The following is a 25000-nucleotide window of genomic DNA, read 5'->3' on the forward strand; positions in this document are numbered from 1 at the left end:
GGATTGTGTCTATGGCCCTGGACAAGGAGTATGATGTGGCTGTCCAAGCCATTAAACTTCTCACACTGATACTTCAGTGAGTGTGTTTTTGGACCATGAACTCTGACCCTTGGCCCTGGATTGTAGTTTAGTGTACAGGAGCCATTTTCCACTTAACTGGATAGCGTTGGTGAAAGTTTTTAGCTGTGGTAGACTGATGTATTGGACTTTGTGGGCTGTTGTATCTGACTGTTGGAGATTTAGTCTAGGACCATAGAGCTGTGGCTGTGGATTCAGACCTCTGTCTGGGACTAGGGTGCCCCCTTGTGTCCGCCAAGATGCTCAACAGCTGGAGCCTTTGTTAGTTTGCGTTCCTGCCTTTATCTCGTTCACTCTAGTAAAGTGTCTGCGATTTCCAGTTTGTAATGTATGTGGCGTCTCTTGTGTATTTTGTGAAATGTCTTGATATTTTGTATATTCTGTTTTCTACCTGGCAACGGACAGTCATCCATGCATTTTACTCCAAGTTGTGTATGGCTGTGTAACTAATCGATTTGATTTTACTTTTTTGTGTGTTCAATTGTCCAGTGTAGACGAAATGCTGTAATACTGGTCTTCAGCTACTGTGTGTGTGTGTGTGTGTACACCCACAGGAGCAGTGACGAGGTCCTGACAGCTGAAGACTGTGAGAGTGTGTATCACCTGGTTTACTCTGCACACCGCCCCATCGCCATGGCATCGGGGGAGTTCCTCTATAAAAAGTAGGTCACATGATTTGTAAGGGGGCGGGGTTGTCAAGCCCTGTCGGCATGCAGCAACACGCACGTTTCCAGGTCCGGCGTTTTCCGTTCTGAAGTCAAGATTTGATTACAGATTGTTTAACACTTTTATATGGCAGTTCTGTTCCAACTTCAGTGTACTGGAGGTTCCAGATGTCTGGATTGGGAAATACTGGTCTTTAAAAGTGGTGTGTGTGTGTGTGTGTGTGTGTGTGTGTAGGCTGTTCAGTCATCGAGGTCCAGAGGAGGATGGTTTGCCGAGGAGGGGGAGGCAGTGTCGGAATGCAAACCTCATCAAAACCACTGTCTTCTTCTTTCTGGAGAGTGAGGTGTGTGTGTGTTTTAAGTAAGTAAATAAGATCTTGGAGCTAAAACAGGAGAGGGGTGGAGATGATAAACTTGTGTGTGTGTGTGTGTGTGTGTGTGTGTGTGTGTGTAGCTGCACGAGCACGGTGCGTATCTGGTGGACAGTATGTGGGAGTGTGGTGCAGACCTGCTGAAGGATTGGGAGACCATGATCAGTCTCTTACTGGATGAGACTTTCCCTGGAGAGGAGGGTGAGCTCCACCCCAACACACACACACACACACACCCCCACTGGGCACAACACACATGGGTGCGCACACACACACCCCTCCCCTGCTGCGTTCACACGCCACACAAACACCTTTTTGTTAGTTCTTTGGTTATTAGATGATACATTTTTGTCAAAGCTAAACATGTCCTTTGTTCCGTTTTAATATAAAAATACCGAATATTGAAATTCGGAAGTTGGTCCATCAGTCCGTGGGTTGGCGCCGGTGTGGGGTTGACGCGAGAGTCTTCTGTCTCTTGCGCACGCATGTGTTGTTTAGCTCTCACGGACAGGCAGGAGACGGCACTCATCGAGATCATGCTGTGTGCAGTCAGACAAGCCTGCGAGTGCCATCCTCCCATCGGCCGCGGAACAGGGAAGAGGGTAAAGAAAGACCCCCACACACACATCCGTGAGCATGCACACGAGCTCTCTTACCTCTAAACCTTCGCTCACTTATTCATGTTTTTTTCTCCCAGGTGATGACTGCCAAGGAAAAAAAAACTCAGCTGGATGACCGTACGAAAATCACAGAGATCTTTGCGGTGGCGTTGCCGCTGTTGCTGACTAAAGTAAGACATTCACATCTGACACATGCCTTTATAACCCTTCACCTCACATTCATTAATGTAAACTGAATATTTTCAGAAGGTTGTTTTTTTTTGTCAGAACCATAGTGGACCCAGTGCAGTGCCCTGGGGCACACAGCACTCGGACTGTCCTCAAGTTTGTCTCTGTTTGTTTCAGTATTCAGTAGATGCTGAGAAGGTCACAAACCTGCTGCAGTTGCCCCAGTACTTTGATCTGGAGATCTACACTACTGGGAGACTGGAGAAGGTGCACACATACACACAGTTAATAATTGTCTGGTCTATTTGTACTAGTTTAATAACAGTTTAGGATTGCAGTACTAAGTAATAATAGTTTAGCTCTGGCATTTCTGCAGAGTGTGTCACTAGGTCTGTGTTTGTGGGTGTGATTCCCTTCTGCCAGCACCTGGAGGCACTGTTGCGTCAGATCCGTGAGGTGGTGGAGAAGCACACGGACACGGATGTGCTGGAGGCATGCTCCATGACCTTCCACGCGCTGTGCAACGAGGAGTTCACCATCTTCAACCGTGTGGACATCGCCCGTAGCCAGCTGTTGGACGAACAAGTGGACAAGTTCCACCGTCTTCTGGAGGACTTCCTTCAGGAGGTGCGTGTCTGTGGGTGGGGGTGGGCGTGGGCGGGGCTGTGTTTCTGAACTGCGTTTATTTCCCTGTAGGGGGAGGAGCAAGATGAAGATGATGCATATCAGGTTTCATCAACGCTGAAGAGAATCACAGCCTTTCACAAGTAAGAACACACACACACATATACTCACACACACACACACACACACACACACACACATTTTCTAATGTGAATATATAATGAATTATTGAGCACTGTGTGGGTGTGTGTATGTATTTTAGTGCCCATGATCTCACTAAGTGGGATCTGTTCACCAGCAACTACAAACTGCTGAACACAGGATTACAAAATGGGGACATGCCTGAACAGGTGCCGACCTTCTGACCTTTTAAACCCTTTAAACCCTCCACTGTCCTGCATTGCAAAGTTGCTTCTGTTTGTTTATGTTGTGGTGTTTTTGTTTGTTTACAGATTGTGATCCATGCTCTGCAGTGCACCCATTATGTCATACTGTGGAACCTGGCGAAGGTCTCAGAAGGCACCTCCAAAAAGGTGAGACTAACACACACAGAGTGTGTAAAACTATTGTTGTACTGGGGTTCAGCCATGTCTACTCCTCACCCTAACCTTATTCTTTGTAGCCGAATTGGAGGATGTGTTGGTCCTCGCGTTGTGTTGAATGTAGCTCCAGTCTCAGGCTCATAGTCAGGTGTCATCTGTGCCTGTGTGTGGTCCTCACAGGGTGACCTGGTGACCTTGCGGAAACAGATGCGAGCGTTCTGTCTGATGTGTCAGAGGTACCTGAGCAGTCTGAGCACAGCTGTGAAAGAGCAGGTACATCTCACCTGAGCACAGGTGCACGTAGAGACTTGCATGATTCTGAACTCCAGAACCCGACTGTGTGTGTGTGTGTGTGTGTGTGTGTGTGTGTGTGTGTGTGTGTGTGTGTGTGTGTGTTGCGCAGGCGTTCACCATCCTGTGCGACGCTCTGATGATCTTCAGCCACCAGATTGTGGCGTCGGGGCGAGAGGTTCTGGAGCCTCTGGTGTTCAGCCCAGACTCCTCACTGCAGAGTGACCTGCTCAACTTCATCCTTGACCACGTCTTCATCGACCAGGACGACGACAACAGCACAGGTAAACCAAAAATAACAGCAACAAACTACAGTAAACAAAACAGCACATCCTATCGGATTTGGCTTTGACCATCACCAGCAAACTAAATCTGTGTGTGTGCGTGTATAGATGGCCAGCAGGATGACGAGGCCTGTAAGATAGAAGCTCTGCACAAACGCAGGAACCTGTTGGCAGCCTACTGCAAACTCATCATCTACAATGTCGTGGAGATGAACACGGGTGCAGACATCTTCAAACAGTACATGAGAGTGAGATTCTCACACACACGCACACACACACACACACTCTCAACACACATCAAAAGGTACTTGTTTTGCGATGTGATCTTGGGTTAAAGGAAGCCGCTGGATTCATGTAACAAATAAATGAACAAATATTCAGGTTAGATTACTGAGTGAGAACCATCTGGTGGGTCTGTTCAGAGTATACGCCGCAGACAGCTAAACACAGTGTAGCAGGAGCACCAGGGGAGGCTCTCTGCCGGTCACGCTTGTGTGACGGACGATGCAGATGAACCAATCATGTTCAGCCGGAGAGTCCATGCTGGCCAGGCAGGCCCTTTCCTTTAGGGCCGGCGCGTACACCAGCGGTACCCTGACTACAGCTGGGCAGAGAGGGCACAGAGTTGGCCAGCGCTGGGCGGTGGCTCTGCGTTCCCGACAGAGGCGAGTCTCCAGCAGATGAGGCAGAAGGTGGTGGAGGCCGTGAGTCTCCAGGACCCAATGCTCTGCCGTCAACCCACGCGTGTGTGCGCGCGCGGGAGTAGCGGGACAGCCGCACCAACAGCTCGGTTTACTTTAACACACTGTACCCGTGAACCCCAAGATCGGCTTCATTTATATACCAGGAAAACTTCCAGAAGTTTCCAAAAGCTTTACTGAACGCTCAACAAAGGTTTTCAAGCCAGACTTAAGAGGACCAGACGGTTCTTCCAAAAACACTCTTTGCCCCGATTAGCAGCTTTCATGGTTCTGGGAACTAATAGATAAGCAGCACATTGTGATCTAAGCAGGTGTGACAGTTCAGAGGAGGAAATGAATTCACAAGACCACGTCCAGCTTTGTGTGTCGGCAACAAAAATCTGTAATTAATTAGACTAAATCAATACAGCAGCCTCACACACACACACACAGACACACAGCCACAGCCTTCTCATGCGTTGTCTTTCTTTGCAGTATTATAATGACTATGGTGACATCATTAAGGAGACGATGAGTAAAACACGACAGATTGACAAGATTCAGTGTGCCAAAACACTGATCCTCAGCCTGCAGCAGGTAACGAAACAGCGTCAGTTATAAGTTTTATTCAATTGTACATGGCTTTGGATAAATGTCTCAAACATAAATGTAAACACTGCACCACTGCTGATATTCTTCTAAGCCCAGTGTGATGTTCTGGCTGTAGTTTACGTAGCTGAGTTAACCAACGTTGCTGCAGCTCTGTATTGTTTTATATTTGTTTTGTATAAAGTTTTGTTTCAGATGTTGGTTTTAGAGTTCATTCCCCACATTAAGTCTACATTTTGACTCAGAACAGTGCTCAAGAGTGATCCCAGAAACCTTAGTGTTTTATACCTTCTGTCTAATACCATCACAAGTAATTTTAGAAATAATGTTTTGAGTGTTGTACATGTTGTTTAGGTTACACTGTGTGTGTGTGTCTGTGTTTCAGCTGTTTAATGAGATGCTGAGTGAGTTGGGGTGTAACTTCGATCGCTCCTCGTCCTCCTTCTGTGGCATTAAGGAGCTGGCGAGGAGATTCTCACTCACATTCGGACTCGACCAGCTCAAGACCAGAGAGGCCATCGCTATGCTGCACAAGTACATGCACGCACGCGCGCGCACACACACACACAAATGTACATACAGTTTAAACATAATCACTGCTGTGTTGCATATGCTCTTGCATATGCTCACATGCGCATATATATACACTGAAAGAGCCCAAGATTTGCTCACATAAGCTAAAGAGTGTGTGTGTGTGTGTGTGTGTGTGTGTGTGTGTGTGTGTGTGTGTGTGTGTGTGTGTGTGTGTGTGTGTGTGTGTGTGTGTGTGTGTGTGTTAGGGACGGTATAGAGTTTGCGTTTAAGGAGCCCAGTCCCCAGGGGGAGGGGGGTCCTCCACTGAACCTGGCCTTCTTGGACATCCTGAGTGAGTTCTCATCCAAACTACTGCGGCAGGACAGGAAGACTGTGTAAGACTTACACACACTCACGCTTCTTCCCTATTTGTTATTCAGTAATCATATGACTGGGTAGCCTATGTATATGTGAATTCCTCACCCGTGTGTGTGTGTTGTAGCCACATGTACCTGGAGCGCTTCATGACGTTCCAGATGTCCCTGCAGAGGGAGGACTGCTGGCTGCCTCTCATTTCGTACCGGAACTCCCTGCAGGCTGGCGCCGACGACGACACCCTGTCCGTCATCAGTGGGGTCAGCAGAGGCTCCGCCCGCAGCAAAAAGAACAAGATGGCTAGCACCGGCAAGAGGAGGCTGCCTGAGGGTGTGTTTGTGGACCCATACATCAGACCCTAATAATGATCCTAATAATATCTAATACCTAGTAATGACTCTACTAGGGACCCGCTGAGAATACATGCAGATCAGACCCTATAAGTGATCAGACTCTATTATAACGCACTGAGATTACACGCAAATCAGACTCTGGTCTTATGATCAAACTCTAAACTAATAACCAAAATAACCTGGACCTGTAAGACCCTCACAGCAGGGCTGCAGTCAGTCGTGAGCACTGAAAAAAGTAGAAGCATATAGAATATCTCTCTCTCTCTCTCTCTCTCTCTCTCAGAGGAGAGTAGCTGTAGTAGTAGTGATGCGGGTGCGTGGATGACCCGTGAGCAGGGCGTCCAGCAGACACCCGTGATGATGTCATCACCCCACATGACCTCCACGGTACTGCGAGATGCCAAGAAGCTCCGTCCAGATGAGGGTTATGTGGGCGTGTACACCATGAGCAACGACCCACAGCACACGCCATTACAGCAGACGCCACAGCCCGTAGACTACAAGTAATCTCACACACGCACGCCATTACAGCAGACGCCACAGCTCGTAGACTACAAGTAATCTCACACACACACACACCATTACAGCAGACGCCACAGCCCGTAGACTACAAGTAATCTCACACACACGCACGCCATTACAGCAGACGCCACAGCTCGTAGACTACAAGTAATCTCACACACACACACCATTACAGCAGACGCCACAGCTCGTAGACTACAAGTAATCTCACACACACACGCCATTACAGCAGACGCCACAGCTCGTAGACTACAAGTAATCTCACACACGCACGCCATTACAGCAGACGCCACAGCTCGTAGACTACAAGTAATCTCACACACACACACCATTACAGCAGACGCCACAGCTCGTAGACTACAAGTAATCTCACACACACGCACGCCATTACAGCAGACGCCACAGCTCGTAGACTACAAGTAATCTCACACACACACGCCATTACAGCAGACGCCACAGCTCGTAGACTACAAGTAATCTCACACACGCACGCCATTACAGCAGACGCCACAGCTCGTAGACTACAAGTAATCTCACACACGCACGCCATTACAGCAGACGCCACAGCTCGTAGACTACAAGTAATCTCACACACACACACCATTACAGCAGACGCCACAGCTCGTAGACTACAAGTAATCTCACACACACACACCATTACAGCAGACGCCACAGCTCGTAGACTACAAGTAATCTCACACACACGCACGCCATTACAGCAGACGCCACAGCTCGTAGACTACAAGTAATCTCACACACACACACCATTACAGCAGACGCCACAGCTCGTAGACTACAAGTAATCTCACACACACACACCATTACAGCAGACGCCACAGCTCGTAGACTACAAGTAATCTCACACACACGCACGCCATTACAGCAGACGCCACAGCTCGTAGACTACAAGTAATCTCACACACACACACCATTACAGCAGACGCCACAGCTCGTTGACTACAAGTAATCTCACACACACGCACGCCATTACAGCAGACGCCACAGCTCGTAGACTACAAGTAATCTCACACACGCACGCCATTACAGCAGACGCCACAGCTCGTAGACTACAAGTAATCTCACACACACACACCATTACAGCAGACGCCACAGCTCGTAGACTACAAGTAATCTCACACACGCACGCCATTACAGCAGACGCCACAGCTCGTAGACTACAAGTAATCTCACACACACGCACGCCATTACAGCAGACGCCACAGCTCGTAGACTACAAGTAATCTCACACACGCACGCCATTACAGCAGACGCCACAGCTCGTAGACTACAAGTAATCTCACACACGCACACCATTACAGCAGACGCCACAGCTCGTAGACTACAAGTAATCTCACACACGCACGCCATTACAGCAGACGCCACAGCTCGTAGACTACAAGTAATCACACACGCACGCCATTACAGCAGACGCCACAGCTCGTAGACTACAAGTAATCACACACGCACGCCATTACAGCAGACGCCACAGCTCGTTGACTACAAGTAATCTCACACACGCACGCCATTACAGCAGACGCCACAGCTCGTAGACTACAAGTAATCTCACACACGCACGCCATTACAGCAGACGCCACAGCTCGTAGACTACAAGTAATCTCACACACACGCACGCCATTACAGCAGACGCCACAGCTCGTTGACTACAAGTAATCACACACGCACGCCATTACAGCAGACGCCACAGCTCGTAGACTACAAGTAATCACACACGCACGCCATTACAGCAGACGCCACAGCTCGTTGACTACAAGTAATCTCACACACGCACGCCATTACAGCAGACGCCACAGCTCGTAGACTACAAGTAATCTCACACACGCACGCCATTACAGCAGACGCCACAGCTCGTAGACTACAAGTAATCACACACGCACGCCATTACAGCAGACGCCACAGCTCGTAGACTACAAGTAACCACACACGCACGCCATTACAGCAGACATGACAATACATACACACACACACACACACACACACACACACACACACAATAACCACACACACCCAATGTGACTGTTATGTGACACCTGCAACATTTGTTTTTGTTTGTGTGTATTTAGTACACAAGTAGCGTGGATGGTGACTCAGAGGCAGCAGGAGGAAAGAGCAAACCTCCAGAACGCCAAGATGAGGAGTCACATGCAGCACGCAATGTAAACACACACACACACATACGTGCACATGCATAGGCAGCACACCATGTAAACACACCACATAATTTTTCAGCAAGTCAGGTAAACACGCATGCACACAGACTTTTTTACACATCTACACACACACAGTAAATATGTAAACTAAAAGTTTACTCCTGCCTTTCACTTCTGCTTCAGACAGATTTCATTAAGCCACTCAGGTGGTTTATCACGGTTGTGTGGTTGGTTCAGTTTGTTTATTTGTTTGTTTACATCAGTCGCCGAAGCGCAGGGTTGATGGAAGATGACGAGGAACCGATAGTGGAAGATGTGATGATGTCATCGGAACAGCGACTGGAAGACCTAAACGAGGGCATGGACTTCGACACCATGGACATTGACCTGGTACAGCCAATCAGAGCACAGCAAAATGATGCATTAACCAACCGGAGTACAGAAGGGCCATTATATTAACAAATCAACACGTAGTGCAGTGTACAGTGCTCACGCACTGAGCAGGAGTGTTAAACAGGGCTGTCGTGTGGAGCAACCATTGATGAAATTCCTGTTCTGTGTTTTGAACCTCTGCAGCCACCATCCAAAAACCGCAGAGAAAGATCCGAGCTCAAACCGGACTACTTTGACCCCGCCTCTATCATGGATGACTCTGTAAGTAACCCCACCCCCACCCCCCATAATCCCTTTCTGCGACTTCACGATGACGATTCTCTCTCCGTGTCTGCAGGTTTTGAACGTGTCCATGTTTTGATCCAGTCTGGTCCCGACGGTTTACGGGAGGTGGGGATGGAGCACCGTGTGGACTCCATGCACACGTGCTGTTGCAGCCGCTGAGCTCGGATTGGCTGCCGTCACCTCCCTGACCTACAGCTCTCTCTCTCTCTCTCTCTCTCTCGCGCTCTCTCTCTCGCGCTCTCTCTCTCGCGCTCTCTCTCTCGCGCTCTCTCTCTCTCTCTCTCTCTCTCTCCTCTTTAACTTTTCCTTTTTTGCCAACGTGTACGTGGAACTCTGCTGAGTGCTTTGCGCCCCCTAGTGGAACATGGCGTGTAGCCACTGATGACCGGGGTCCTCACATCAGTAGAAGAGAGTTCTGGTCTCTCTCTCTCTTTTTTTTTTTTTTTTTTTTTTTTTTTTTAAGACAGTGTAGAAGAATTGAGGGGTTTTTTTGTAACTTATAGAAAACTTTTTTGATTTTTAGTTTATTTTATAATGACAATCAGCTGTAAATCAGAACTTTATAAAAGCATAGCTACTCGAAATGAGTATGTAAATCAACATTTCTAATTGAAATTTCTTGTGTGGGTCGCGGGGTATAGAGCCTTACAGTATTTGTCTTTTATTTTCCTCTGTGGACGATTGTAGAGTTGTTTTATTGCTCTTCTTTAACGTACACTATTTCTCCAGTTGCCGTAACAACACACTCCAGGAGAGATGTTGATTGGGTAAGAGCGGGACTACTTTGTGGTTCTGTGGGTCCTGTCTTCGTATAGCAGCCCAAATCGCTTATGCTGATTGGGTGAAATCTTAAAGGCCCCACCCCTTCCCCACATTGCTTGCTCAGGATAGGTCAGGAGTAGATTATTAAGCTCATAGTTTTATTTTATGGCTTGAATGAACTCCCAGAGACACAAATGCTTAATATAGAATGGCTTGATTATACTCCATTTTAAAGATTGCAATTAGTTATATTAGGTATTATAATATATTGTTATATATCTTTTAAATATATAATTATATATTATATTGTTCTACACAAAATGTGTGAAAATGTGAATTGGTGCTGATTTTTGTATTTAAAGTGTTTTTTTTTTTCTTTTTTTTTTTTTACGTTTGAAATCCAGCATAGCCACAGGTTTCTAGAATGTAACACTTTTTTCACACAGACTGCAGAAGGAACTGATGAATAATGTATTTCTTTACTTTGTGCTAAATTTGAACATTAATCAAAAATGGTTTTTTTTCGTTCTCTCCTGTTTGGATCGAATGTTTTGGGGGGTGGAGTGGGTAAATGTTTGGAGCTGAAATCATGAATTTGTTAATAAGGTTTTGTTTTCATGGTGATGGTAGCTATGATGAGCGTAACTATGGTAACTAGGGTGCCTGGGCCCTGGGTCACATTCTCCCCTCTTCTACACAGCATTCAGGATCGAAACGGATATTTATGACCTTTTTTTTTTTTTTTTTTTTTTTTATATATTTCACAGTTTAATTTTGACTCGCCTGCTCTTTATCCCTGTGTTGAACTGCTGAGTGTGTGTGTGTGTGTGTGTGTGTGTGTGTGTCTACATGTATGATATTTGACTGTATATAAATCCAAGTGTTTTTTTAAATCTATTTACAAAAAAATTGTCCACTGTTCCATTTCCTGTTTGTATTTATGTCTGAAGACAGAAAAAAACCTTTTGGAGCGAAATAAACCCTCAGCTGTGATTTCAATTTTCTGTAGTTATAATGTATGACCACCAGGGGGCGGTATAAGAATTGGCTCAAGAGGCTGTCCTTAGGAACTGGCTCGAGCTTCTGAGAAAAGCTTGACCCCTGCCGCGCGAATGTCCGTGGGCTTGTCAGCGCGAGCCAGCCAGTCAGCGATGTCTCTTATTCAGTTCTAATAAGATATTAAGTTTGGCTTAATTCAGTATAATACCAAATATAACCGACCACAAGATACAGGCCAGTGGCTAAAAAATTCAAGTCAAATTCCATCGATTGGTCTAATTGTGTTGAAGATTATACTTTAGTTTTAGGATCAGCTGTTTTTGGTGGTTAGAATGATGGTATGCATGAAAGGTTTCTTAAAATGTAGCACTAGCTGGTACCAGAAGAATGGGGGGGGGGCGGGTTGTATCTAGTGGTGTTTGTAGGTGAATTGGGGGGGTATCTAGTATTTGTAGATGAGTTGGGGTGGTCTCTGGTGGTGTTTGTAGATGAATTGGGGGGTATCTAGTGTTTGTAGATGAGTTGGGGGGTATCTAGTGGTGTTTGTAGATGAGTTGGGGGGTATCTAGTGTTTGTAGATGAGTTGGGTATCTAGTGGTGTTTGTAGATGAGTTGGGGGGTATCTAGTTGTGTTTGTAGATGAATTGGGTATCTGTAGTGGTGTTTGTAGATGAATTGGGGGGTATCTAGTGTTTGTAGATGAGTTGGGGGGGTATCTGTAGTGGTGTTTGTAGGTGAATTGGGGGGTATCTGTAGTGGTGTTTGTAGATGAATTGGGGGGTAGCTAGTGGTGTTTCTAGATGAATTGGGGGGGTAGCTAGTGGTGTTTGTAGATGAATTGGGGGTATCTAGTGGTGTTTGTAGATGAATTGGGGGGTATCTGTAGTGGTGTTTGTAGCGTCATCTGCTGGCAGGATAAAGCAGCACTGGTTTGCGCGAGGCGCGCATGACCTGTAGCTCTGCGCGCGGCTGTTTTTAAAACAAACGGCGGTTTGGAAGCGCTCGCGGTGTTGCGCAGCGATCCGATTTCGCAAATAACATTTTACACAAGTTATTCATTTACTCAGTTATTCATTTATTGTGAGAGGATTTGTAGTGACGATGGAAAGGTGGAATACTGAAAAGTTAAACGCGCCGTCCGACTTCCTGTCAGCAAACGTGCCCGGTAAGTTCATTTATCCCGACGGACAGCTGTAGCTAGCTAACGCTAGCAGAGCTAGTGAGCGCTAGCTACGTTAGCTGCTTAATTACCTTAGTTAACCACACGTCTAAATAACTGTTAGTGAATTCAACAACTCATTTAGGTTTTCGCCAAGTATGACAGTCACAGGTCGTATTCGTTTATGTCGCTATTACCTGATTTATACCTAAGTAGGTTAGCTAGCTTGCTAACATAGCTAAGGGTGGTTGGCTAGCTCGCTCGATAAGTTGTTCCACCGTATCTTGGCAACGCAGCTCTTGGTTACCCAGGTAACGCCATTGGTCACAGCCACGGAAAGTTGTCCAGTCGAACCACAGGTGGGTTATTTTCTTTCACTCACACACACTCACTCTCTCTCTCACACACACATACTCACTCTCTCTCTCACACACTCTCGATCTCTCTCTCTCTCTCTCTCTCTCACTCACTCACTCACTCTCTCTCTCTCACAGGTGCGAGACATGTGGCTTCCCTTGCTCTGCTGACACCGTCTCACTTCGCCGGCCCGCCTCCCGCCCCGTCCATCCGAGTGGGCGTGGCGGGTGTCAGCTCGCCCCGCCCTCCAGGGTCGGACCCGTGGGTCATCGTCGAACGTGCGCAGCAGGAACTACTGGAGCTCCGACGAGAGAACCAGAGGCTACTGTTGCAGCACGGAGACGGACTGAGGGAGGGACTCGGAGAACAAGAGAGCAAGATCAGGAGGTACACACACCCTGCCTGGCTGTACAATATACCAGCATTACAGAGGGCTCAAGTGTACGGCTTTCATGATAAAAGATTAAATGAAGCTGATCACCACTGCATTGGTCTCAGAACATTTCCGTGTGTATTCCTAGAGTTTGGTGACCACGTGCATAGAGTGTCTCATTGCTTTAGGAAAGATTTAGTTCTGCAGTGAAAACTTCAAGCTCTGGAGACGTAAAGCAGGTGGCCACTATGGCAAACGCGTTGCTATTATTAGATGTTTATCAGCTCAGCCCTGGTCACTGTTCAGGGTGCTGTAGGCTATAGATCACAGCACTGCTGTCCTTAACCTGTGCGTCCAGAAAGACAGAGTAAGAAATGACAGAACATAGAACATGGAGAGAAAGGAGGGACAGAATATAGACCACAGAGAGAAAAGAGGGACAGAATGTGGAACACGCAGAGAAAAGAGCGACTGGCAGCTGTGCTGGTGCTGGGGAACCTGACGGGTTCACACGAGGTCATGCCCTCAGCCTGAACTGCAGCCAGGTCAGGGCTCTGGTAGATAATAGTGAGATTTGTATCTGGAGCCAAGAACAACATGGGGTAAATATGCTAGAGTGGCTTAATGGTGTAGCCTCTTGGCGTGTGTGTGTGTGTGTGACTGCTGCAGGCACTGTGGTGATAATGAGGCACTGTGTGCTGAACTCACTCGCTGCAAGGCTGAGCTTGAACAGAATAAAGAAAAGGTACACAGTAACGAACACACACACACAGTACAATCCTGCTTAGCAACACCAAAAGAAGGATAACTTCACTGTCTGTGTGTGTGTGTTCAGCTTTCAAAGTTCCAGAAGGAGTGTGTGTTGCAGCATGAGCACTGGGAGAGAGAACATCAGAACTCTAAAGAAGAGACACGCCAGTTACAGCTAGCTACACACAAGCAGGTAACACACACTGAACTCGGACAACTTAAGATGGTTAAAGAAAGTTCAGGCAATATTCTTGGGCCGAAGGATGTACCTCAAGTGTGTGTGTGTGCGTGCATGTGTGTGTAGATGCAGCAGTTGTGTGAGAAACACTCTGCAGAGCTTTCGGCTCAGATACACACCAACACAGACCTGCAGAATACACTTCATGCACTTACACAGGAAGTGACCTTGCTCAGACGGCAGGCAGAGGAAGTGACCTCAGAGAGGGACACACTGAAGGAACAGCTGAGGTGACCACCTGCTGAGGGTGCTAATGGTCTGTGCGTGGCTGGGTCTGTCTCTCTGTGCATGTGTGTGTGCATAAATGTGCATATGCTGTCAATGTTTGCTGTTACAAAGTGTGCTAAAGTACTAAAAAAACCAATTCTGGGCCTTTATTATCTGTTTGCTTGATCGTATTTGCCTGCATATGAAAGAGTGTGTGTGTGTGTGTGTGTGTGTGTGTGTGTGGCGCAGTACTCTCAGAAGTGAGATGGTGGAGCAGACGGAGACTCTGCAGAAGTTGCGCAGCTACATTGGCATTCACACAGGAGAGGAGCAGCATGCACACATACAGGTACACACACAGACAGAATTTGTCATTAAGACTCTCACAGTTGAACGAAATCACCCCATTGTGTAATTTAACAAACAGTCAAGTGTATGACATGGACTTTAGACACACTGATTCGGTGAGACATAAATTATACACATAACTAAGGGGTAAAAAAAAAACCTTAAAGACGTGTGTGTGTTTTTCTGTAAGCCTTGTGCACTTCACTACAATACAGTTTTGAATCTCGTGTGTGTGTGTGTGTGTGTGTGTGTGTGAGAGAGTATAGAGGTTACAGAAGGAGAAGGAGTCTTTGTGTTTGTCTATTGAGCTGCTGAATGTGCGTGTGAAATCAGCCAACGACATTCTGGACATACAGGAGAGAGAGCTGGGAGAACAGGTTACACACACTCACAAACGTGCCCCTGTCAAACACAACATTGATATCTCATTAAAAAAAGCTTAATGCAGGTTTATTGTGACATGATGTGTGTGTAGTGCGATCCTCTCCACAAGGACTGTAGAGCTTGTCGCTTGCTGGGTTTGTGGAGGCAGAAAGTCTTCATGCTGCTTGTACAACTGCGATGTAGAGATTCCCAGCTGCACACAGAGAAGTGCCACCTGCACAGCACGGTACTACACCCACAGCTGAACTCCAACTGGACAGTGCTTTAGAGAGAGGAGGTGTAGAGTGAAAGTGGAGGTGTGGAGTGTGCAGGCCTCATGCGATGTAACGTTAAATATTAGAATGATCTGAAATTCACTCAAGTGAACACCGGTTCCTTCTGTGTGCGTTCGTGCGTGTCTGTCTGTGTGCTTGTGTTTGTAGGTGTCTGATCTACAGCAGGAGGTTCAGAAGTTTCAGTCTCAGATCAGTGTTCTACAGCACAACCTCCAGGACAAGATAGCCCAACTAGAGCTGCACAACATACACACACAGGTGCACACACAAACACACACACAGCCCAACTAGAGCTGCACAACATGCATGCATGTGCGCACACACACACAGCCCAAATCAAAAGTACTTTTCTGAACTGTCCTGGTTCTGGCACATTATTCTGCTCTATTTAGTGCTGTGCCATCACACACAGTACCAGAAAGAAAAATGGCTCCCTCACTCACTCCCACATTGTGTGTGTGTGTGTGGGGGGGGTTGTGTGCACTTGTTTGTGTGGTTGTGTGTCTGCTGTCGTTTGTGGGTGTGTGGGGTTGTGTGGGCTTGTTTCTGTGGTTGTGTGTCGTCGTTTGTGGTTGTGTGTGGTTGGGCTTGTGTGTGTGGGCTTGTGTCTGTTGTCGTTTGTGGGTTTGTGGTTTGGCTTGTGTCGGAGGGTTGTGTGGGCTTGTCTGTGGTTGTGTGTCGGTTGTGGGCTTGTGTCTGGTTGTGTGTGTGTAGGAGCTACAGCAGCAGTTGTGTAGTGCTGTGGACGAAAATGAGAGACTAAAACAACAGAAAGAGATCAGTGAGAAATCACTGAGAGATGTGACTGATACCACACGCAGGTAACACACGCGCGCACACACACTTGACCCAAGGAAGGAAATCTAAGTTTGGCTTAAACACTGTTGTGTTGTGTGGGGTTTTTTTGTGTGTGCGCGCACGCAGGGTTGGGCTTTGTGTTGAGGAGTGGGAGGGTCAGATGGAAGCTGTGCAGGGTCACATGAGGAATCTGACACACAGACTCACCTTCGCCACCAAACGTCTCGACACTGTACACGGTGTGTGCATGTAAAAGCCAGCCCAGTGCCCTTCTGGCGACTGAGTGTGTCATGAGAATGGTGGCATTGTTTCAGCAGTGTGTGTGTGTGAGTGAACAATCTTCTGTGTGTGTTGTTTCCAGGGCTGCTGTTAAGGAGAGAAGCACTACGGAAAGCACAAGAGGCCACAAAGCCTCCAGAGCCCACTGCCTCTAATGGGTGTGCAAGCACACACACACACACACACACACACACTGCTGAAACAATGCCACCGTTCTCATGACGCACTCAGTCGCCAGAAGGGCACTGGGCTGGCTTTTACATCAAGTCATATAGGATAAATGGTGGTGTATGTGTGTAGCTGCATCGAGAGACTGCAGTCAGAGGTGGCATTGCTGAGCTCCGAGAGAGACAAGCTCACCCTGGAATTAAAACGTACACCAGAACTCATCCACAACGCTCTGAGGGACCTACAACAGCAGTGTACGTACACACACACACACACACACACACACAACCAAAGAACTTGCATGCAAGTCCACTCATGTACTGTGTGCGTGCATGTGCAGTAGACAGAGAGGTGGGTCTCCTGACGCAGTCGCTGTCGCGGAGCAGCGAGGAGCTGAAGGTGTGTGAGCGGAGGCGATCGGAGGCACAGAGACAGTGTGAGGAACAGGAGGGGACCATCGCAGAGCTCCGCGCTGAGGCCCTCAACACACAGAGGGGTAAGAGAACACACACACACATGAACACACACAGCACTGCCAGAGGGATAAGAGAACAAGCACATACACAGCAGAATTCCCCCATGATCACAGAGTAACAGAACACACTTTTAGTATACAGTAGTATTACCAAGGCTAACACGCTTTTACTGTACAGTGGTATTTCCTTACCTGTTTAGGTAATAAGTGTGTGTGTGTAGTTCTGCAGGAGAGGGTCTCAGAGATGGAGAGATCATGCGATAAGCAGCTCAGAGAGATGGAGGCTCAACTTAACACAGCAAGGAGAGAACACACTAAAGCAGGTTTCCATCCGTTGTGTACACACACATTCACGTGCACAGTTCGCATTTACTCACATGCACACTTATTGATTAAAAGGGGTGTGTGTGTGTGTGTAGTGGTAGCACTTCGGCAGGTGGAGAGGAATGCAGAGAGAGAGCGTGAGCAGGAGAGAGAGGCACAGAGACTCCACGCCGAACACACACACAGACACACCGCACAGCTACACACACAGCTGAAGGAAAAGGACAAAGACCGCAATATTCTACTGGTAAAGCACACACAAGACGCAACTAATGACTCGGTCCTGTCGCTACAGGAGCCTGACCGGCACCTGAACACTAATAAGTCTTAGACACCTGGCGAGCTGTTGTGACACCTAGTGAACACGGCCCGCAAGGCCAGACATCAGCCCAGTGTTCACTTCACAGAACAGGACCGGGTGAGGTTGAGGTCGGGTGAGGTTTTGGTGAGGCTGGGTGAGGTTTTAAGATGTGTTCATTATCTACGAGGTTACCTTCCACAAACTACACAGGATCTGCTGGCTTAATGTTTTGCAGAAACAAAGGGTGTTTGGTGCCAGCGGACCAGTCTCACTGCCATGATGAGGGGCTCTTCTGGGGCTTGTCCACAGGGGCAGTGAGTCATTTGTGTGTGTGTGTGTGTGTGTGTGTGTGTGTAGGCAGTAGTCCAGCAGCAAGGCCTGATGAATGAGTATAAGAGGATGAGGAGAGCAGCCGTCCACACATCTAGAGCCATGCTGGAACAACAACAACATAAACAGCAGCAGCAGCATGGCAGTGCAGAGCAGCAAGAGGGTGAGAAACAGCGATCACACATTCTTACACACACACACACACGCACGCACTGACTAGACATCTCTGTGTGTGTGTGTGTGTGTGTGTCAGGTTGTGTGCTCAGTGTATTGGGGGAGGTGCACTCTCTCAGCTCTGCTGTCATCCATGGCTCAGAGGAGGAGGAGGAGGAGGAGGAAGATGGCCAAGAAGACCACGCCACAGTGTGACACACACTCACACACGTGGCCAAAGACCGAGCATTCTCAGTCCTATTGAAACTTGCATAGCCTCGTTGGGTCCATACACACTTCTCTCTCTCTCTCTCACGCTTCCACCGAGCATGTACCTGTACTGCTCCATCACTCTGAAAGATATTGTGGGATTTGTGAATACCAGATATTTTGTTCTAATAAAATAACACTTTGGATTAAATTCTGCACTTCTCTACACCCCTTAACGAAATGCGGCGTTGTGTGTCAAACTCTTGCTTCACCATTCCGGTTACATTCAGTGTTTTGTTGGAATTACCAACACAGTCTGTTAATCTGTTAATCTCACATACACTCCTGATATGTATATAAGATTGATGAACATAATGCAGAATCTAATTTTCCAGGTGTTGAGATCTACCCAAAACCTTGAGCAACATGCTACGCTAAGTTTCTCATCGGACTGGATCACTAGTAATATTACGATGAACACAAGTCACACAGCTGCTAGGAGAATCCACCTGCTTCTTACATGTCAGCCATGTGGGGAAACTTTCAGGGGGAACTATGGCAGCACATGGTGTCTCAGACGAGGACAGTATGTTAGCACTGTAGGGTGTGCTTGGCCAACAAGCCATTCACCAGTGTCACCGGTCATTTACAGACACTTGTTACAGCTTCATTCATGTTAGAATGTCGCTGACTGTAGTGTTAGGAGCCCTAAGGTCCACAGGAAAGGCAGTGGTGGTGCCCACAACAAATCGCCCAACCCACCAGACGTCCAGCTCCTGGTCCCTGATGCTTTTGTGTATAGATGAACGCAGACAGGGCCATAAACATTCCTCCAGCCCTTGGCACTGACATGTCATCATCATGTCAGCCTTAAGCTTTAAAGGTTGATGTGTATCTTAAAATTAGACAAATTAGAATCTTTTTTATTATCCTGCTTATTTTGTAATACTTGTTTTTCCCCGTTCGTCCGAACTCGTCCATGCCGTCCAGACTGCTGTGACCCATGGACAGGTTAGACCATCTTTCTTCATGTTGTAGTGTTTAGTTTGAGTTTAAGCAGAGCTCCTCTCTTACCAAAAGCCATTCTCATAAATTCCACTAAAATTAACTTTGTCAACTCCATTATTTGTAAGGGTTCTGTTAACTGTTCCCAGTTGCAGACTCTGTTCACAGTCTACCACACTGGCTTTCCAAAAGGCCTCAACGCATGTTCCTGACCCTCTGACATGGGAAGGTCACTGATCACAGTCGACTGATTACAGATTTTAATGCCCAAGTCTCTTAACACACCTGATTCATTAGCTGATTCTCACGGATGTAACGTGTCATGTGTCGTTAACAAACCTGATTATCATCTGTAATCCGTAATTCCTTAACCGATTAATTATAAACACTAATCTGTAATTCATTAGTCGGTTCTCACCTTTGTAAGGTGTGTCAGGTGTTTGAGAGTAAGGAGAGGCCATTACTGAAGCTCACTGGTAGATTCTGAAATCTGTGTGTGTGTGTGTGTGTGTGTGTGTGTGAGAGAGAGAGAGAGAGAGAGAGAGAGAGAGAGAGAGAGAGAAAGACCGTCATGTACTGAACGAGCTGAAATATTGGGTACATCTTCCTCTCTGTCACACTCGCACGTTTTTTCTCAGAGGACTTTGGGCTGTTGAAATCCTTCCTGGGTTTTAGAACACGTGAGGATGCACGCTGCTTAACAGACGGTCTGCTCTGAGTTGCTAAGCTGCAGGAGGCGGTCACAACAGGGTGGGCGTTTCCCCAGGGATGCTTTTAGAGGACGAACAAGCTGACGAACGCTCGGGGAAAATTCAACAGCCTGTTGTTTCCTCAGGCTGGTTTAAGAGGACGCACTTGTTGATCGATGAGGAGACTCTGTGTCCTGAAGCCCCTGGCGCACAGTGTCTCAGGGAGAAAGGAAATACAATGTCAACTCCTACATTCTTGTGGGAATCATTATCGTGTCATTGAGAGTGACGTCATACATTTTTCTTTTCAACTCAAAGTAGCATTATGGTTGTAGTCACACTGCCTATGTCTTTAAGTATTCAGAACTATGTAGAGGTCTTAAGTACTTAAATTAGTATCACACAAGATAGTTTCACATAGTTCTATTGAAAACATTAGCAACATATGATTTTATAACAAAAATGAACACAACGTTGGTCAGCGACTTACAAAAGTGCTTTGTCATTTCCTCATAGAACACATCCCTAGCCTGTACAGTAGGTTAGAGCCCAAGATACCAATGAACTAGAATACTGTAGAAATACAGGGATCATTGCTGATGACTCGAAGTACAAATACATAAGGTGTATCTTAGACAAAGATAAGTGCAATAAACAAAAAGTGCTAGTGTGTTAGTCAACATCAGTGTAATCCCCTACATTATCAATAATAGCTAGCACTAGCGCTGGTATTATGCATGTCCTCTCATGGTGCCCACACCACTGCCCTGAGCTGCCCTTCTCTGTGGTGTCACACATGGCACTTTTCCTCTGGTATGGTGCTGGTGCCAAACTCCTAACCAGTTCCATGCGTTTCTACCGCAATTTCACAGGTTTACGGCCATACAAATTGGTGCCATTTGTCTAGTAGGTCTACTGATTTGTCTGGTAGGTCTACTCATTTGTCTGGTAGTGTGAGCTTGATGAGTGAACTGTAAGAGCAGCTGGCTGGACAGTCTCCATCTTGTAGGGCTGTGACATGGAGAATTCTGCTCTGGTTTCCTTTCTGTCGCTGACATGCTCATTATTAAGTTTGTCCTACCTGCATTATTATACATGCGTTTGTCCTATCCTACCTGCATTATTATACATGCGTTTGTCCTATCCTACCTGCATTATTATACATGCGTTTGTCCTATCCTACCTGCATTATTATACATGCGTTTGTCCTATCCTACCTGCATTATTATACATGCGTTTGTCCTATCCTACCTGCATTATTATACATGCGTTGTCCTATCCTACCTGCATTATTATACATGCGTTTGTCCTATCCTACCTGCATTATTATACATGCGTTTGTCCTATCCTACCTGCATTATTATACATGCGTTTGTCCTATCCTACCTGCATTATTATACATGCGTTTCTCCTATCCTACCTGCATTATTATACATGCGTTTGTCCTATCCTACCTGCATTATTATACATGCGTTTCTCCTATCCTACCTGCATTATTATACATGCGTTTGTCCTATCCTACCTGCATTATTATACATGCGTTTGTCCTATCCTACCTGCATTATTATACATGCGTTTGTCCTATCCTACCTGCATTATTATACATGCGTTTGTCCTATCCTACCTGCATTATTATACATGCGTTTGTCCTATCCTACCTGCATTATTATACATGCGTTTGTCCTATCCTACCTGCATTATTATACATGCGTTTGTCCTATCCTACCTGCATTATTATACATGCGTTTGTCCTATCCTACCTGCATTATTATACATGCGTTTGTCCTATCCTACCTGCATTATTATACATGCGTTTCTCCTATCCTACCTGCATTATTATACATGCGTTTGTCCTATCCTACCTGCATTATTATACATGCGTTTGTCCTATCCTACCTGCATTATTATACATGCGTTTGTCCTATCCTACCTGCATTATTATACATGCGTTGTCCTATCCTACCTGCATTATTATACATGCGTTTGTCCTATCCTACCTGCATTATTATACATGCGTTTGTCCTATCCTACCTGCATTATTATACATGCGTTTGTCCTATCCTACCTGCATTATTATACATGCGTTTCTCCTATCCTACCTGCATTATTATACATGCGTTTGTCCTATCCTACCTGCATTATTATACATGCGTTTGTCCTATCCTACCTGCATTATTATACATGCGTTTGTCCTATCCTACCTGCATTATTATACATGCGTTTGTCCTATCCTACCTGCATTATTATACATGCGTTTGTCCTATCCTACCTGCATTATTATACATGCGTTTGTCCTATCCTACCTGCATTATTATACATGCGTTTGTCCTATCCTACCTGCATTATTATACATGCGTTTGTCCTATCCTACCTGCATTATTATACATGCGTTTGTCCTATCCTACCTGCATTATTATACATGCGTTTGTCCTATCCTACCTGCATTATTATACATGCGTTTGTCCTATCCTACCTGCATTATTATACATGCGTTTGTCCTATCCTACCTGCATTATTATACATGCGTTTGTCCTATCCTACCTGCATTATTATACATGCGTTGTCCTATCCTACCTGCATTATTATACATGCGTTTGTCCTATCCTACCTGCATTATTATACATGCGTTTGTCCTATCCTACCTGCATTATTATACATGCGTTTGTCCTATCCTACCTGCATTATTATACATGCGTTTGTCCTATCCTACCTGCATTATTATACATGCGTTTGTCCTATCCTACCTGCATTATTATACATGCGTTTGTCCTATCCTACCTGCATTATTTTGGCGTCTGTCTTTGTCGTTTTAGAATATATGTCAAATAATGTATCATATTTGCAGCAATAAGAATTTTAAGTCCCAGTTTTAACAGTTTCCTTCTGTTCATTCTTAATCGCTGTCTGCCGAAGTGAAGGTCTTGGTATTTGATAAATTATTTAGCTGTGTGTGTGTGTGTGTTGGAGCGGGAGGATCTGGATTGAAGGGGACAGAGGGAAAACAGGGAAGACAATGACACAGTGACAAGTTGAGAGGATAAAAACATGAAAAATGGCCTTATCTGTGTGGTGAGGCTATGGGAGAGAGAGAGGAAAAGGAAGAGAAAACGTGTACGCATGTGTTTCTGTAGTTGACCCTGTAGATCTGTGTGTGGCAAAAAATCAATAGCAGTCTGTCACTATTACACCTCACACACACACACTCTCACTATAAAACCTTAGCCCCCTCACAAACACACGCATTCACTATTAAATCTCAGCCCCCTCACACACGTTAGTGCTCCAGTGTTCAGTATTCTTCACCACACGTTTCCTGTGTGTGTGTAATGTTGGTGTATTCCACTGTATCCCATTCCTTTACCTCGTCTGCTTTCCCCACATTTGTAACAATTCTGTCATTCATATAAAAATGGGCTGATTGGTGACGAAACTGTCACTGGCCTCTGATTGGCTGACAGCCCATTAGCTGACTGCTCTGACTGGTCCTGTAGAAACGTTTATTTGTCACACGTAGTCATACATGGTATAACTGGCAGTGAAATGCTTTTTAGAATGTATCACATTCTATTAACCCGAACACTTTTGCACTCTCACACACATGTTCAATTAGTAAAACATTTATGTGAGAGCAACATTGATAACTAATGTGTGCGGGCACACACATACGCCAGGCTGCCTGAGGAGACTGTGACCAGAGCTTTTGTTTGTGCTAATTACACATACACACACACACACACACACACACACACACATACACAAACGGCCTCTTTCTACTTGTCTGCTTGTGCTAATTACATACACACACTCAGCAAGCACCCAATGTTATGAAGCTGGACACAAGTATGTAATATCACATGTGTGCATTCATAAACACACACACACAGACATATTTAGGTTCAGTATTTCTTTCTGAATGGCAGACACACACTACAGAGTAATCAGTAGTAACCTGATGTATCCGTTTTCTGTGGCATTACAGTCATTGACAGTGCGTGTCCACTGATGTTAGGAGAGACAGCAAGAAACAAGGAAAAACAGATCAGTGAAGAGCTCTGTGTGTGTGTGTGTGTGTGTGTGTGTGTGTGTGTGTGTGTGTGTGTGTGAACAAAGGAGGACCAGAGAGTTCGTTCAGTTAGCAGTTGTTATGTAGAACACTGATCTTTACTGGGCCAAATATAGGACACTTATTTCCCCAGGCTCCTGAGACGTGTGTGTGTGTGTGTGTGTGTGTGTGTGTGTGTGTGTCTTCTATCTGGTCCATCTCCTGTGTTGGCACAGAGGTTGGCAGTGTGTTTTACATCCTGACGTGCTGCCCCCTCCTGACAGATTATTGACGTTCTGTGGAAAACTCGGTGGGGTGTGCCGTTGGACTGATTCAGTCCCCACCTTGTGGGACTGTATTCAGAAGTCCTTTCACAATTTATTCACATCCTTATACAAACAAACAAATGCCAACAGGAATCCAGGCGGGTGGAGGCTGTGCATGTAGAGGTGCAGCCTTCTCTGCTTCAACGCTGCTGATCCCAGCTCTGCACCTGCAGCTTGTGTATGAATCATGCCCATCACACGCCTGTCACACGCCCGTCACACGTCTGTCATGCCCTTCACACATGCCATGCACACCACGTACATCACACCGAGTCAGAGTTCTGGATACATGCAGTTTGGCCGGTGTTGAAGACCACACACAAACTCAGGACAGGGATCTAAACACACACACACACACACACGAACTCAGAACAGGGATCTAAACACACACACACAAACTCAGGACAGGGATCTAAACGCACACACACACACAAACTCAGGACAGAGATCTAAACACACACACACACACACAAACTCAGGACAGGGATCTAAACACACACACACACA

The 25000-nt window shown here is 46.2% G+C and overlaps 2 protein-coding genes across 8 annotated transcripts in view; both read left to right on the forward strand.

The window, feature by feature from the left end:
* stag2a (STAG2 cohesin complex component a) overlaps nucleotides 1-11302 on the forward strand; it is a 16422-nt gene extending 5120 nt beyond the window's left edge. For both annotated transcript variants that reach the window (XM_035527270.2, XM_081719380.1), the window contains 23 exons: nucleotides 1-76; nucleotides 633-740; nucleotides 979-1087; nucleotides 1198-1315; nucleotides 1613-1716; nucleotides 1812-1904; nucleotides 2080-2169; nucleotides 2326-2529; nucleotides 2599-2669; nucleotides 2789-2876; nucleotides 2979-3059; nucleotides 3249-3341; nucleotides 3472-3643; nucleotides 3752-3891; nucleotides 4819-4920; nucleotides 5318-5466; nucleotides 5712-5840; nucleotides 5948-6150; nucleotides 6457-6676; nucleotides 8777-8869; nucleotides 9127-9253; nucleotides 9440-9517; nucleotides 9594-11302. The exon at nucleotides 1-76 is cut by the window's left edge and continues 4 nt beyond it. In XM_035527270.2, the coding sequence (XP_035383163.1) occupies nucleotides 1-76; nucleotides 633-740; nucleotides 979-1087; nucleotides 1198-1315; nucleotides 1613-1716; nucleotides 1812-1904; nucleotides 2080-2169; nucleotides 2326-2529; nucleotides 2599-2669; nucleotides 2789-2876; nucleotides 2979-3059; nucleotides 3249-3341; nucleotides 3472-3643; nucleotides 3752-3891; nucleotides 4819-4920; nucleotides 5318-5466; nucleotides 5712-5840; nucleotides 5948-6150; nucleotides 6457-6676; nucleotides 8777-8869; nucleotides 9127-9253; nucleotides 9440-9517; nucleotides 9594-9617 (2672 nt within the window). In that variant the 3' untranslated portion in view covers nucleotides 9618-11302. The remainder of the gene's footprint in view (nucleotides 77-632; nucleotides 741-978; nucleotides 1088-1197; nucleotides 1316-1612; nucleotides 1717-1811; nucleotides 1905-2079; nucleotides 2170-2325; nucleotides 2530-2598; nucleotides 2670-2788; nucleotides 2877-2978; nucleotides 3060-3248; nucleotides 3342-3471; nucleotides 3644-3751; nucleotides 3892-4818; nucleotides 4921-5317; nucleotides 5467-5711; nucleotides 5841-5947; nucleotides 6151-6456; nucleotides 6677-8776; nucleotides 8870-9126; nucleotides 9254-9439; nucleotides 9518-9593) is intronic.
* Nucleotides 11303-12199: 897 nt separating this feature from the next.
* On the forward strand, nucleotides 12200-18642 carry cchcr1 (coiled-coil alpha-helical rod protein 1). Of its 6 annotated transcripts, none has more exons than XM_035526821.2 (19): nucleotides 12208-12467; nucleotides 12758-12820; nucleotides 12956-13205; nucleotides 13861-13936; nucleotides 14027-14134; nucleotides 14246-14409; nucleotides 14636-14735; nucleotides 15001-15111; nucleotides 15210-15344; nucleotides 15541-15651; nucleotides 16108-16214; nucleotides 16318-16430; nucleotides 16553-16628; nucleotides 16771-16892; nucleotides 16979-17134; nucleotides 17335-17436; nucleotides 17533-17684; nucleotides 18096-18231; nucleotides 18322-18642. In XM_035526821.2, the coding sequence occupies exons 1-19, from the start codon at nucleotides 12404-12406 to the stop codon at nucleotides 18435-18437; spliced, it is 2262 nt and encodes a 753-aa protein (XP_035382714.1). In that variant the 5' UTR covers nucleotides 12208-12403; the 3' UTR covers nucleotides 18438-18642. The 6 variants fall into 6 exon arrangements, with proteins under 6 accessions (XP_035382719.1, XP_035382714.1, XP_081576224.1 ...); XM_081720098.1 differs by having other exon boundaries at nucleotides 14339-14409; XM_035526822.2 differs by having other exon boundaries at nucleotides 12773-12820.
* The last annotated feature ends 6358 nt before the right edge of the window (nucleotides 18643-25000 follow it).

This window comes from Electrophorus electricus, chromosome 8 (assembly GCF_041902795.1).
Source record: "Electrophorus electricus isolate QZ-2024a chromosome 8, ASM4190279v1, whole genome shotgun sequence".
Classification (NCBI taxonomy): domain Eukaryota; kingdom Metazoa; phylum Chordata; class Actinopteri; order Gymnotiformes; family Gymnotidae; genus Electrophorus; species Electrophorus electricus.

Excerpts from the sequence above, each read along its gene's own strand:
- cchcr1 (XM_035526821.2), top strand. The coding sequence starts at position 12,404 with ATGGAAAGGTGGAATACTGAAAAGTTAAACGCGCCGTCCGACTTCCTG. Across the intron at positions 15,345-15,540 it reads AGTGCCACCTGCACAGCACG|GTGTCTGATCTACAGCAGGA; the intron begins GTACTACACCCA and ends TTGTGTTTGTAG. Across the intron at positions 16,893-16,978 it reads GAGGGACCTACAACAGCAGT|TAGACAGAGAGGTGGGTCTC; the intron begins GTACGTACACAC and ends GTGCATGTGCAG.